Raw genomic sequence first — 15,837 nt, forward strand, 5'->3', positions numbered from 1 at the left:
GGGAAAGGCTTCTCTTCCTAGAGCTGGCCTTGTCACAGTGAACTACAAGCATGGCTAGATTATGAAGCTGGCTCCACTCTTAGGTTAGATGGTGTACCTCTCTTCCCTGAGGGTCAGACTTGGAATCAGCCCCTTTCCTGGGCCTGCCCAGAGATTTCTGTTGAGAGTAACAGAGCTAAGGAGGCCCAGTCTGACCACTTTCCCTCATCTGTATTTACCAAAGGTTGTTCTAGAGAACCACTCCAAAGTTCAGAAAGGGTGTGAAAAGCTTTTCTAACGCAATTTACAACAGTCTGTGCCATGATTAAACTAGGTTATGTCAACTGTTCATTAGCAAATCTTTCCAAGGCAGAAAAGCTGGCTGGCACACACAGTCACTTTAGAAGCCAGACTTACCTAAGAGCCATGCTACACATAACTACCTAAGGCCAGGCAAAGTGGAACTAATGTGTGTGGAGAGCTGTGGCCAGTACAAGGAGGCTGCGGGCTAGAATTGCGCGTGGAGATTCGTTATAATGTTTGAAGTTTTCCTAGGTCTCTGTGAGTCCCAGGTTAGCCTGATCTACATAGGAGCTGCAGGCCAGCAAGGACTACACAGTGAGACCCTGTCTTTAAAAACCAAACCAAGACAGGAAAACAATCTCCAAACAACAAAACCAAATTTACTTGTTTTGAATAAAAATTTTATGGGAGTTTAAAAGAGCCAGAGTTATTATCTAAATGCAATAGAGTAGGTTTTACTTCCCCCCCCCAAAAAAACCCCTTAATTTGATAGCTTGTTTCTGAAAACACACATGTATTTTCGAAGACAGGATAATTCATATTTGTTTCTAAAAATTCATATATGTTAACTTGTGAAAAATGAGTCATGGAACCCTAAAACAGCATCTCTAGTATTTATGACAGGTAATAGCTCTCCCCAACAGGGAGCCCAGCTAGAAGGGGCATATGTGCAGCCGATGAAATGCCCAAGCAAAGCTAAAGGAAATAATATAGTCACCGGCTACCACTGGGATAGGGGGCCTGGCACTGTATCTGTGCCCTTTTTTTCTAGTGAAAGTCTAAGTTTTATATGTATATTTGATCAAAGATTAAAAAGTTTGGCATTGTAACTACCAACTACTACTTTACTGGCTACTATAAAAAACAAAATACTCATTTGCCCCCAGTGGACAATGGTGTTGGCTGATTACAACATTTGGGAAAACTGCTTTCAAGGCTTCAAACAGGGTAATAAATAGGGTCACCAAGAAAGGTATCACGATGGGCACACTCTAACTACCCCTTCAGGGCACCAGCCTCCTGAGGAGGGGACTGCAGCACTGGGGAGTGGCTGTGCTGCCAGTGAGTGAGGCCCTACCTCTCCCTCTCCCATGAGCCCCTGCATGAGAGAAGGCACTGTGGCCCGAGCTCTCAGTTTACCCTCAGAGTGGCAGAGAAATCAGACAGAGACAAGCAGTATACTGTGTGGACACATGGGGACCTACAGAGGAAATGCCCACGTCTGAAAAGGTCGCAGCACAGTGGCAATAACTAGTCAGTTGTGACGGAGAAAAATACAGAATCCCTATTATAGTCTGATGCCAAAAGAGACTGGCGGGCAGGTATCTCTCTTTATGTAGGAGGCAGACATATTCTTGTCATACTTTTGGAAAAGGACCCTTTGGAGTAATTCCAAAAATGAAGACTTTTGTAAAAAACAAAAAAGAGTTTATAAAAGTGAACCCCTCATGGGGAACCCAGCCCTCTAATTCCAGCAATTCACCAAGGGGAGCTGGGGATCATTCCGCTTATGTGGTTGTGATGTGTCTCTGCACAGTTCCCTAGTTAGATAGCAGCAGGGGTGGAGCCGACTTAAAATAGGGGTAAAAAGAGAGGAGAGAGGGAGAAAAGAGAGACCAGCAGTATTTAAATGATACCTTAACTTTAAAAACTACAGGGTACACTGGAGTTATTTTAGGAAGCCGAGAAAAGAAAACAGAGGACGATTAAGCCCTCAATAGCAGGCTCAGCTGACTCCTGGACTCTCTTCCTGGTAACCAAACCCACAGATAAAGCTGAAGGGAGCTTTTGGGGAGTGAAGGCAAAGGCCCCTTGAAAGAAGTATCGGAAAATATATTCTGGGGCCTCTAAATCCTGAGGGGAGGGTTCCAACAATCCATGATGGTTGATCTAGTAAGCCTGAGTCTCAGACAAAAATTTCAAATCCCCCTTATGAGCTGAGCCCTCAAAGCTCTAATGTCTCAAATGTGCAGGGACAAATACAGGTTAACAGGTTTCCAGCTGAGAGACCCTTCTGGTTATGAATGTCTGTCAGCCAGTGAGGCCAGTACAAGGACAGAAGCAAGGACTACAGAGGGTCAGAAAGCATAGAGGCTGAGCAGAGACACCTCTGGGGAGGTGGACAGGCAGCAGAAACAGAACAGAGCCACTCTTTCTGGAAGCCCATGTCTCTTCAGGAGCACAGGTGGCAGCTAACTCCAGTGGAGTCTGGAGAGCACACACACGGCAGAAGACAAGGGACGCCTGGCCTCACTGAGGTGCTGCACTCATCCCAGGCTCAACCCACTGACAGTTAAGCCCTCTGCTCTGGATCAAGGCTGGTCCCGTTAACAGCCAAGCAATAGCAAGGACTGAGGGATGGAAGGAAAGGCCTCCAAGCAGGCAGAACACCGTAACAAACACAGATTCCCAAAGCAACTCCAACTGAGGACTGGAAAAAACTCCAGCAGTAATATCAAGGCTAAGCAGTTGACCCAAGTTATTACCTAACATGTGGAATGAACATTTTATCATCTTTTTCCAGAGCAGAATCTAAGATCAGAATGCAGTCACATTTGCAACTGGTTTAAAAAGGGTATTACTTTAACAAGTTAAAATTATAACCATGTTTTTGAAGTAGCTCTTTAGGTTCCCAGCTGCCTGTTTATTCACTCAATGTGCTTTTGTAACTGGCCATACTAAATACTCCTTTGGATGTAGGTTTTGGGTCTGTCCCCCGTGTTGTCACTTTGTAAGCATGATGTTAAGAGCTGGGCTGCTGAGATGGCTCGGTGGGTAAAGGTGCTTGAGGACCTGAGTTTAATTCCCCAGGACCCACCTGGTAGAAGGAAAGAACTGACTCCTGCAAGCTGTTCTCTAATCTCCACATGTGTGCTGTGATATGTGTACCCAAGATACATGCATGCATGCGTGCACACATACACGCTTAAAACAGGAGCTATGTACACAGCTTCATACTTCTTTTATCAAGAGTATGAGAGAGGGGCTGCGGAGATGGCTCAGTTCATAGAGTACTTGCTACAGAGGCATGAAGACCTGAGTTCAATTCCCAGAACCTACATTTTAATAATACAATAAAAACAAGCCAGGCATGGTGGCATGTGCTTATAATTTCGGTGCGGGGGAAGTGGTGACAGGCAGATTCCTACTAGACAATCTAGTCTACGTGGCAAGTTCCAGGCCAGTGAGAAACCCTGTTGGTGTCTGAGGAAGGGCTCCTGAGGTGGTCCTCTGGTTCCTCTCGCACCATACATGTGAATTCACATCCTTGCTTTACCTAACCCCCAATCTCTCTCTCTCTCTCTCTCTCTCTCTCTCTCTCTCTCTCTCTCATACACACACACACATACACACATAAGTGAGGGAAAATGTTTTCTTCCTCAGCATTAGGAAACACTGGGTTTCTAAAATACATTTTTGTTCCTCTCCTGACTTACTGCCCATTGCTGACTTTGGGGTAACGATCCACTGAAAGGCAATTCTGCCCTCATTGGCTTCTGGGAGGCTCCTTGCACTCCTGATGCTGTCTCGCCCTTACTTTCATCTTCCCTCCTTTACTTACTTTGCGGTTTAGGCATGCCTCCTTTGTCTGCTACCTCACAAGGACCATTTGGTACAGATAAAGCGCTGTACTGATCTCACTGCTGAAAGCTACCAAGACAGTGCTACTTCCTGGCTTTTTAAGTCTTGGAGTCTAACACACACTAAAAGGATAAACTTCTATAAATGGATACTTAATCCAGGCCACGTGGACTCTTTAAAGGTTGGCCATTTGAGTAGAAGATGGCATATACAGCAAATCAACTGAACAGAAACAGGGTGGAGTATAATCTTCATTATGGAAGCACAAGCACTGAGGGCAGGAAGACTCTGGCAGCAAACCTGCTGGGGTCAGACCTGCTTCTTGCTATTCGTGTCAAAGTTTCTCCTCCTATAAAGGGGACTAAGAAGGTTCTTAGCTCATATACTGTTATGGGGAGTATATGACTCATCAAGATGTTTAGAATGCACACAGTGAGCAGGAAGGCAGGTCTGAAGACAGAGGGCAGGCAGGACACTGAGAAAGAGGTGTTCAAATTCAGAGTTCTGTCTCATCCAAGCTATGAAGACAAGGAAGCAGATGAGCTTCGCTTCCCCAAGCCTCACGGTGAGCAGTGCTGAGATCCCAGCCATGTGGGGCCCACAGAGACCCATCACAAGCACTGAGCATAAACTGCTGCCTGCACAAAGTGCCACTATGTGCTTACTACTTTGAAATTCACTGTCTACATAAGAGGTGCCACATGTTATGAGAAACACAGGCACAGCTTCCAAGTAAGGTGGGATCTGGTAGCTATTGGAGAGCACATGGCAAATAAAACCAGACCACTGACTAGAAAACTGTGGTCTTTTTAATAGATCACTTGTGGGTTTGACTGGTTTGGGGCCAAAGATAAGGTGACACGGATAGAAAGCTGATGATGTACTCTCTGGCATGATCCTCTCAAGGTATCGAACAGCCTTTGCTATTGGAGACTGGTATAAAGCCAGGGCACATAGGATTGACTCACTGGGTGACTGTGAGCCAGCACAATGACACTGCTGGTCAGGGTAACTCTGAGTCCTTTTTACCTCGTGTTCACAAGGAAGCCCCACTGAGTACCCGGTGGGAATTGGGTTGTCCAGCTAGCTCTTACCAGGCAGGTGCTTGGGTTTGGGACTAACCTCTGGTGTTGTATTTTAGGGTTATGCTAAGAACACAAGCTCCCTTCCACCTGGCTGCCGTCCTGGACAGGCCCATCAGTGATGTCAGACGGCAGTTTGGACCTACTCAGGCTGACAGCCCTTCCACAGTGGGACTGACTGCCATCTTGTCTTTTGGAGCTGACGTCTGTGTGGCTCTGGAGAATCTGACAGGAAGTTCTTGTCCTCCTGAATCCTAGTGCCTTCCAAAGCAGCAAGGTGTTTGGAGCCTGGGGGAGTCTGGTTTGGAGTACAGGGGCCACTGAGACAGACGTGTGTTAATGTCTTTGATGCCCCTTACCCCTGCGCCCCTTCCTAGCCTGCTTCCTAAGTTCTTCTTTGAAATCACTGCCTGGAATGATCACTTACTGCCAGAGAGGCAGGCATTTAACTGCACAGTGACAATGCTGAGAAATGACTTGGGGAGGGGCAATGCACAGAGCAGTGAAACTAAGTTAGAGAAGAGAAAAGACAGTAAGAGAAGAAAGAGACAGTCTTAACTATTGTCCTAAAAAGAAACTATGGTGAAATAACAGAAGATCAGAAGATTGTCACACAGAGAGGATGTGAGTTGCAAAGGAAGAAGGTTCTTTATTAAAGAAGGCCAGTGTGCTTTAAAGATGGGTAAACACAGGACACGTTGATGCTGGGGTCCAAAGAGCAAAGCCTGCCTGCTGGGGCTTGCTCCTTGGTGGTAGGCCTCACTGGCATTTTATCGGTCAGACACCAGGGTAGTGGTAGATGTTTCCATAACATAATTTTATTGTGCTAAACAGATCTCAGCTGTCATTTACATACCCTGGAATTATCCACATCACACATTGACTTAATTGCAGGTAAATTCCACAGAGTCTCCCCTCCTGCTGAAGCAAACACCACTCTGGAGTATCCATCACCTTGAAAAATGAAAAGAGGGAAAGAAAAATGTTTATGCTATTTATTTGATGAATCATAATTCAGAAATAATTCAAATGAGAACCTGCACAAATAATTTGTTAGCGGTAGGGAATTCTTTCCTTTGATAAATTGCAGGAGAAAGTGTGTGTGTGTGTGTGTGTGTGTGTGTGTGTGTGTTAGTGTCACTTTAGCTCAAAGCCTATACCTACTTGCCACATGGGGACCTTGTAGTAACAAACCTATTAGGAAGAAAAGGCTGTAAACTATCAGTAGAAAATTAACTGAGGGTCTTTCTCCATCCTCTGTGGCGGCATACAGAATATGACAATTGCATACCACAGAGTATCAAAAAGGACCATAAAAGTGGTTTCTCTGGAGGCTGATTATGGAGGAGAGATGGCTGGTAACTGAATTACAAAATTCACAGGAAAGGCCACCTGAGTGCTAAAGCACTGTGCCAGCCAGGACCACAGGTGCATGGCAGGTCCTGACTGTGCTCAGGGTTGCACTTCTACCCCAGAGTCCAGAGAAAGAACCAGAAGTTAGACTAACACAAACCCTGTGTTTGAACAAGGTGTGCAATGGACCAGAAGAGCCATGGCCTTTAAATCAGATCTGGCTGCAGCCAGACCCTGCCACTTATCACCTGTGTGATCTTACGTAAGCAACTGCTAACTTCTCTGGGCCTCCTTCCTCATGTGCAAATGGTGACAAGCCCAATGCCAAATAACCGTGAGAATGAAATGGAAAGCAGGTGCTCCCTGAGACTGCGTCTGTCTAGATTATTTAAAAGGTTTAGTACGTATCAAAGAAAACAAAGCAGATTAACTTACATTATCTAAAATGCCTAATTGCACTAACAAGTCATTTGGCAAAGGTATGAAAACCTCATGGGTTTATTCATGATCACTCAGTTGTCCTTAGCAAACATTTATGTTCACAAATAGCTATTGTCTTAAGTAGACTGAGTTATTTAGGTACAAAATCAGCCCGTGGAAACAAGTATTTCATTCCCACGGAGCCTATGGGGGCTTTAGTCAAGCCAGAACTTACTGCTCAGGACAGTTATGGGAAACAAAAGCTAGACTTACTTCCTGAATTTGCTATTGTTCTTACTGACATTAACAAGTGCTGATTAAGCATTGTATAATAATACTTTGAAAGGAAAAACAAAACGAAACAAAAAACCAGCCCAAACATGGAAATAATCAGAATTCTATTTTTCTAATCTGTGTTCTAAGAGGAAGAGGCAGAAAATGTTTGAACTAGAACTTGTGTTGCTGTTGAGAATCTGTATAAAATCTGGATTTCCTTTCTTCCCCTCTCTCTATCTAAGATACCAAGATCTTAGAGGATTCTCTGCTATTTAACTAGGCAGGGAAATATACAACGAAGGGGTTTTCAACAAGCTGAAACCAAAAGAATGTTACTATTCATATTTGCTCAGTCAGAAACTACTGCCCTCACCCTCCTAGTCACTCTGGCCACTGAACACCAAATGTCACCTGCACATCGCCACTTGTACACCCTTCCCTGGTGCTGCCGGGTAACAAGCCACTTTTAAGTGTAACTAAATTTCTCTAGTCAGTTGAATGCCAACATTTAGAGATCTGTGGTTCCACACTGGAGTCTGGAGGCTTGTGAGGCCTGGGCTCAATTCCACAAGGCCCTGTTCTGCTACAGTTGCACTCCAGGGCTCTATCCTCAGCTCCATACCCGCACATCCTCTCCAGTCAGCTTGACCCACTCACAAGCTCTGGGCCTCTGCACCACATTTGATCACATTTGATCCAATAAAGAATATGTAGTTGTTATATGACCCAGAAATAAACAGTAAAAATGATTTGACATATGACTTAAAGGTTCAGACAAAGTAGAAAGTTTGGTTAATCTCGTCCTTCAATTTGAACAGAACCCTTTCCTTAATTTTTACTACAGATCAACTCAAACTAGTGGCTGGCTACCCTGAAGGCAAGCGTGTGAATCAGCTGGCATCCCTGTCTACAGAACCAGGGAGCCTGCTGTGCAGGCTGCACTTGTAGACTTGGATCACATTCCATCTTTAATACCAGGTTGCTGTTTGGTTCATGCAGATGCTATTCACTCACTTGGAACATCGCAGAAAAAGCTGTCTTTCTGGAAGTTCCAGTCTACTTCTCTCTTCTCTCTCTCATGATGATCATCGGACCATCTGTCATCCCGGTGGCTGAAAGGGAAAAACAAGTTTATCAAAAACTTTGATAAAGTTCAAGCTGTTTCAAGGAGCTGGGTGGGTTCTAACAGTACAACCCTAACCTTCTAACCTACTTAGCACTTGATACTAAGCTGGACGGATCCACGTGAGCAACATTAATTTTTCCACATGTAAAGAAGAAAATCTCACCTTTCCATCACAGTACAGCCAAGACATTTTAGCGACAAGTAAAACTTAATGGGAAAGGAATTAAGCCTTGTTTTTTAATTCAGTCTTTTGGCTCAGGCAATAAAAAGGATTCTTTAAGTAATATTTTATTGAAATGTCATATGAAGTAAGTGATTACCTGTTGGCTTGCTCTTCAGCATACTTATAAGGATAATTTGCTAATGTTGCTTTGTATCCTGTATTTTTCATCATGTTATTCCATGTGACCAGCCTCTGTCCTATTGCAGTCCCTCTTGGTTCAAAACCCTAAGACAAAATATTACATGTTCCCATTAGTATATTTAATTTCCCACTAAACACAATCATCTTAACAACTTAGGAAAGCAATATCAAAATGATGTAGAGTTTTCAACAGGAAACACAGGCATTCCTCACTGCTGAGTGGCCTGTGTTAACACGCTGCCTTTCTAACCATCACCTCTTTGCTGTGACAAAGGCATATGGTTCTCTAGTTACATGCCTCAGGAAGTGGCAAAAGTGTATCTGAAACATACGTGTGCCCAAGCATTTAATAAGTGCTCATTCTAGCCTGTAGGAATTATGGTCAAATCAAATTATGTGAAGCATTCTTACAGTGCCCACCAAGAGTCATCATTACCCCTGGTCACACTTTCTCTTTATCCCACTCCAGAGGAACATTTACCTAACAGATCCTGCTATCTGTTAGCTACACAGAAATGCCTTTAATTTCTGGGAGCTGGGAGAGATATACAGCATTAAAATCTTTATGAAAATACTTTCAGAGTATTTAATTCTTTAATATGTTGCTCCTTGATCAAATGTAGGAACAGAGAAGATGGACATCCCCACTTCTTGAGCTTGAGTTGGGGTGGAGCAAGATCCTTTGCGCTTACCTAAGAGCACAGACAACACATCTTTACTTGGAGGAAGAGAGCTGTGCACTTACTGGTGGCTGCAGTATGTTTTTAAAGAAATGGGGACCTGGAAGAGGTGGCTCAGACTGGTAACCCCAGTACTCGCAAGGCTGAGGCAGGAGGATGACAAGTTCAAGGAGCTACAGTGTAAGACTCTATCTCAAAAACAAAGAAGGCAAGGGCTGCCAACAGACTGTACCATGCATTTAAGTACTTAATTCAGGGACATGGCTCCAGGGTTAAGCCAGGTCAAGTTCTCCTTACCAGCAGAGGATCAGAGAAGTCGGGGAGCTCTGGGACTAAGACCCCCACCAGGGCACAGACCACGATGAGCAGGGTGCACATGCCCAGGACCACCACGGGCCAGTCGGCTAGCAGGGCTGCGTAACTACAAGGCACAAAGTAAGCAGAGAGAGGACATCTGAGAAACAGGGTGGAGGTAAGGCTACACATGAGGAGGGCTAGACCCCGTGTTTTAGATCAGCACAGGTGTTACCAATATGATTAGAAGTATTTATACACCCTTGTGCAGAAAATTTCCAGATCATTGTCCCTTCATTTTTCTGATAAAGCAGCAGTTCTTAAAAAACGTCTATGAACAAGTTCATGAAATCTAAAGACAACTAAATACATTTTCTCAGAACTAGAAAGAAATGACTATGACTATCAGCAGACTGATTCCATAGGGGCAGAGGCCTTTACTCTGTCCAGTGTGGCATAGTGGCCCGACAGTACCTGCAGGAGAGGCCCAGCTTCCTACCACTCCTGGGGGCTCCAGGCACTACAGGCTGGCTCTTCTCTTTCTCCACGTCAGAACCTCCCTCCATTACCAACTCCATCACTGGCTTTCTTCATATACCATCTCTGATTGACCTCAGACGCCTCCTGAACTGCACTTTGCCATCCTCAATTTTTATCAGAAGAAAAACCCAAAATATGCAGTGTGTGACCCCTACTCTTGAACTCTCAACAAGATCAGCTCACTGGCTACTATGATGGCTAGTTATGGTTCACATGAAGCAGACTTCGTAAGTATATATTTATGAGGAATTTCTTTGAGAACATGCTAGTAATTACAAATAAAGCCGTGGGCTCTAAATGCCAGAAATACTGCTATATAGTTTTCCAATCTCCAAGTCATGAGTGCTGGTTTTGAAGTTCTACAGAACTGACTCTGTGGGTATATTTACTTCCAATTACCACTCTAATAAAGGATTTATGCCACAACATAGTTATGCCTAAAAGAGCTGGCCCTGGCATTCCCCACTGCTGTTCTTTTAAAGTACCCTTACATAAATAAGTACATAAATAATAGTTTGTACTTACTGCAGTATCAGTGGCTCCTGTGCTGCACACAGACCATCAGCTCGTGCCAGTCTTATGCCCACCCCATTGCTGAAGTTGAGGCACAGACAGGCCAAGTAATGAGTTAAATCTTAAAGCCTTAGGTAATCTGGTTCTAGATTCTGGCTTTTAACCAATGTTTTTTTCCATCTGTTTCTTCAAATACAACTGAAACTAAAGCCATAAGGAAGAAGCAAACTTGCCAAATTCTGCATCATCAAATTCACACTTAAAAATGTCTAGGGTTGGCTACATGTCTCAGCTGCTAATGGGTACTCACAACTAAAGACAAGAGTTCTCTTCCCAGTGCCCACAGCTGTCTCTCTAACCTTTGCCAAACCTTAATCCCAGCACTTGGGAAAGAGAAGTGGGTGGATTTCTCTGAGTTCAAGACTCACATGGCGAGTTCTATATCCGCCAGGACTACACAGCAAAACCCTGTCCAAAAAGAAAAAAAAATTCTACCCCACTAGTAAATTTCTCTCTGCAAAATCACATAGAACCATAGGACACTGAGTTAGTTGAACAGTATTTTCCTTACTGCAAATTCTGGGTTTAAGACTTTATTGAAGGAACATTTTGTCAGGCAAGATAGAATTGCCTTTACAGATAACTGTGGGTGTCATGTGAACATATGAATCCCAACGTGTTGCCTGTGGCTGTTCAAATGTCCTCCCTGAGTGGCCACATGCCCAACACAAACATCTGTCCCACTTTCTCCTTATTCCACTAAGCACAGACTAATGAGATCACTGGTTTTGAGGCACTAATGTGCGTTGTCTCAGCAGCTCTTCTGACACACTCTGTCCATCACCTCATACTTTAAAAAGAGCATTTTGCACTAAGTCTTTAAAATATCAGCCTGAAGAAATGAGAGTGGCTTCTGCCTGAGCATTCATTCATTCCACTCTAAAGGGATCTGCTCTCCTTCAGTTTGGACAGCATTTGTCTTATAAACATGTTATCAATAGAAGGCAGCAGCCTAGCACTGCTTAGTTTTCTTTTGTGGCTTAATTTATCCATAGAATGACTTCTGCTTTGTGTTCTTAAGAAATATGCACACACATACACAGAAATCCCAAAAACCTCATCCAATAACCGCTTTCCTTCCCTGTGAAAATATCTGGTTTCGATCTCCCAGCCCTGCCACATGCTGCATACGTGCACCAGCAACATGTGGAAGCTTTATGGCTAGCTCTTTACCGCATTCTTCCACACACATTTAACCCCGCTATGTCACAATTTCTTCTGCACACAGCAGATGTTTTGCACACTGGCCTCTCCTAGACAACTGTTCCGCATCGCATCTTGAGTATGCTCAGCACTGTGGGGAGATGCACAGCCATTTAGACACGCACTTCTCCTGAGCACCGCAAACTGCTGACAGCACCTGTCACTTGTGCTGTCTAGGCCCAGCTACGGGCACTACAAAGGAAATAAGTGTTTCATGTATGATATGAAATCCAGACAATGATTATAATATCACTACCAAAAAACACTATAAAACTGGGAGGAATAAGGAAAAATTTAAATGACCTATAAAAAACACAGACACCTATAACATTTCACTTCTAACAGTAAAATATGTTCACATTATTTTCTTTGAAAAGTGAACCACATGTGTGTTAAAACCATTTTTAAGAGGAGCTTTACCACAGCTGCCCTGCACACCAGGCAACACTTACCTTGTGCCCACCTGCTCTAATTGGGAGGTGTGTATATAGGAACACAGCACAACTGTGAATTCAGTCCTCCTCTGTAACATCTGAGTTAGTCAGGGAGTGGCCTGGGGAAGAGTTGGGGGGATCTCTCACTGAGGGGAGGGCCTGCAGCTCTAACCTGGCCACCACTGTATAAAGTTCACATCATTGTCCAACTGGCTGTCTCAAGTCGTCTTAATGCACCATGACTGAGTGAGTAGGCAGGCTGGCTCCCTGGCCGAGGATGGCACTGCTGTGCTAGACTGGTAGCCAATGGAAGTCCCTCGAATATACTTACAGAGGCTCAACCTAACTGCTAGGCTTACTCTGGAAACAGACTGGAAATAACTATGAAGTCAGTGTCTTGTAGAATCTCCTTATGTTCAGGTAGCATCATGTAAGGGCTTTGAAGTGGTCACTTATATTACAGTAACTCCCATAATGAATTATTTGCTCCGTTCCTGGCTTATCCTTCGTGGCCTCTCCAGAAACCTTCTCCTCTACAAACTGCCCTGAAGGGTGTGACTTGAATGGGTGCCCCTCTTCTGACCAGCCCCAACAGCTTAGCCCCTAGTAGCCTTTACTCTCCTGACTCTTTGGCACCGCCCAAATCAACTACCTGGACTTGTTTCTGATCTGAACAGATTGTTAAGATCTTGGGTTCGCTCTTCTTCCCTAAGGAACCTTTCCTCCCACAGCTTATTGCCCTCCCCAAATTGCCAGCCCAATTTTTCTTGTCCCTTAAGGGCGGGCTTCAAAATGCTCACAATGTTTCTAGTGGCATCAACTGTCAACTTGATGGGAAGGATGACTCAGATTCAAAAGAATTCACACATGAAAATAGGACAAACAACTGTTTCCTTTGTGTGAGTTATAAATTCATCTCTAACAGTAAATCAAATGCAAGAATACAAGGCACTGTGGAAATGCAAAGATTGGCTCAAGGAATTTACAGCTAAGTGTAGAACATCAGACAGGTACAGATATCTACAGAAGCAGACAAAAGGGTGCTTTTAGAAGAATAGATGCAATGCTCGGCCAAAGAAAAACAGATCATTTCCCAGTGAGATGGGCCCTGGGAAATCAGGAAAGGCTTTCCTGAGTAAGCTGTACTTAGGTACGTGGTTGTATGTAGGTAGATATACTAAAAAAGGAATAACGAAGAAAGAAAAAAGAAATTAAGATTTTTTTAAAAACCCAATTTGTTAACAGAGGAAAACCCAAATATTTAAAAAATGTCAAACCTTTAGTCAGCTGAGAAAAATCATTATTTCCAGATAAGTGAAATTCTTTTTGTTAGTGTTGGATATTTACTTGCATATCTGCTCCCATGTCTCTGTCTCTCTCTTGAAGGAAGGGGCAAAGATGGAATAACCAGATAAAGTACGGCATCTACAAACAGCATGACTGAACAGAATCAGGCCTGAAAAGAAAGCAACTTATGACATGTGCTAGAATGCTGGGAATGACTCGGAGGACATTATGCAAATAGAATGAGTCAGTCACAAAGGACAAGACGTGCAGGGTATCTGCTATGTGACCGCTGCGAAGGGCTGTTGGACCTATAGAGGGGTCGTGACCCATAGGTTGATAACCACTGCTCTAGATAGTGAGCACTCCCCTTAGGAGGGCTGGATTGTTCTCTACCTGAGCGTCTGTGGCAGCTGAATCTCACGAGTCACCTCAAGTTTCTTAGGTGTGATGATGCTGTTCCCAGAACCACATTGTGTAAGAGGACAGGCTAGTATTGTTCTGTGTTTTCAGGAATTGTATCTATTTACAGATTTCTAGGGTCGGCAGGTAACTGTGCATATCGCTGTTGCAGAGGATCTGAATTCTAGTCCTACCACTTGCATCAAGTGTCTCATAACCGCTTGTAACTCTAGCTTTAGACGTGACACCTGTGGCCCTCACAGGCACCAACACTCATGTGCATATACCCCCATACGTATACATATATATATACATAATTAACAAATAAAATAATTCCCACATAAAGGAATACCTTCATCTTAATACAGTCACATATTTTAAATAAGAAAAGCATTTAATGCATTTGAAATAAACTACCATGTATTCAAGTCACACTAGTTGGCAGAATGGCAGATAGTTTACATAAAAAATAAGTTAATGAAGGTACATGTGGCCCTCCTGCCAAAAAAGGATAGAGAAGCCAATTTAAATCAGAAAAAAAAAATGTAAAACAGCTAGACGATATAAATGCAAGTTCCAAAGACAATTTAAAGATAAGAAAACCTAGCTGGGTGTGGTGGTGCACGCCTTTACTCCCAGGACTCAGGGAGGCAGAGGGAGGTGGATCTTGGTGAGTTCAAGGCCAGCCTGGTCTATAGAGCAAGTTCCAGAACAGCCAGGGCTACACAGAGAAACCTGACGCTAAAAATCAAAACAGAAAGAAAAGAAAATCTACCTAGTTTGGAAAGCACTTTTGTAATATGGAGCCCTGAAAGCAGACAATGTATAAGAAAACTTTCTTCCCTCATACAGGATGCATGAGGAAGGTGGGAAGAGCAAAGTGTAGAGAGAGCAGAGGATTGCAAACTACGGAGAAGTAGTTTATCATCAAACAAGATGGCTTATAATACTCTACCTTCTCGGGAACTTGAAAGGTCTGGATGGCCTGAAAAAAAGGAAAAAGCAAAGAAATAATGCTCAGGAACAAAGCTATGTAATATAAGGAGACTCCACAGATGTGCCAATTCGGTGCTCCCTACACACACACCAGTGCTGGGCTTAGTGCTCCCCACATACACACCAACATTAGACTTAGCTCTCTCCACATACATGCCAACACTTAGTACTCCCCACATATTCGCCAATACTTAGAATTCCACACACACACACTAACACACACCAACACTTAGTACTCTCCACACACATGCCAAGGCTGGACTTGGTGCTCCCCACATACACACCAACACTTAGTACTCCCCACAGACATGCCTACACTTAGTACTCCCCACATACATGCTACTGCTAGACTTAGTACTCCCCACATACATGCCAACACTTAGTGCTCCCCACATATACGTCAACACTTAGTGCTCCCCACATACATGCCAACACTGGACTTAGTGCTCCCTACATTCACGCTAATGCTGGGCGTATTACTCCCCACACATAGGCCAATGCTAGACTTAGTGCTCTCCACCTACGCACCAACGTTGGAATTAGTACTCCCCATGTACATGCCAACACTTAGTGCTTCCCACATACACACCAACACTTGGTGCTTCCCCCCCATACACTAATGCTGGACTTAGTACTACCCACATACATGCCAATGCTGGAGTTAGTGCTCCCCACATACAAGTCAATGCTGGACTTGGTGCTCCCCACATACGTGCCAGTGCTGGACTTAGTGCTCCTCCCATGAAGACTCCCAGGAGGGTTAAGAGAGATGGCTTGGAGCTGTCAAACGTGTGGAGAAACTGAACCCTTACTGCAGGGTTTGTACTCCCGAAGGTGCTCAAGTGGCTGAGCAGAGGTGGCACCTTTGAGGACTCCTGATGGACTCCCAGCGGGGCCCTAGGTGAGCTCCAGACCCCTGCCCGCCAGCTTCAGTGCCCTCTCTCCG

The 15,837-nt window shown here is 44.1% G+C and overlaps 1 protein-coding gene across 3 annotated transcripts in view; it reads right to left on the bottom strand.

Annotated features, from left to right (window-relative positions):
* Disp1 (dispatched RND transporter family member 1) overlaps window positions 1-15,837 on the bottom strand; it is a 145,805-nt gene that overhangs the window by 4,731 nt on the left and 125,237 nt on the right. For all 3 annotated transcript variants that reach the window (XM_051148062.1, XM_051148063.1, XM_051148061.1), the window contains 5 exons: window positions 14,851-14,880; window positions 9,463-9,586; window positions 8,442-8,569; window positions 8,010-8,107; window positions 5,803-5,900 (listed from right to left, as the gene is read on the bottom strand). In XM_051148062.1, coding sequence (XP_051004019.1) covers window positions 5,803-5,900; window positions 8,010-8,107; window positions 8,442-8,569; window positions 9,463-9,586; window positions 14,851-14,880 — 478 coding nt within the window. The remainder of the gene's footprint in view (window positions 1-5,802; window positions 5,901-8,009; window positions 8,108-8,441; window positions 8,570-9,462; window positions 9,587-14,850; window positions 14,881-15,837) is intronic.

The sequence above is a fragment of the Acomys russatus genome, chromosome 6 (assembly GCF_903995435.1).
Source record: "Acomys russatus chromosome 6, mAcoRus1.1, whole genome shotgun sequence".
NCBI lineage: Eukaryota > Metazoa > Chordata > Mammalia > Rodentia > Muridae > Acomys > Acomys russatus.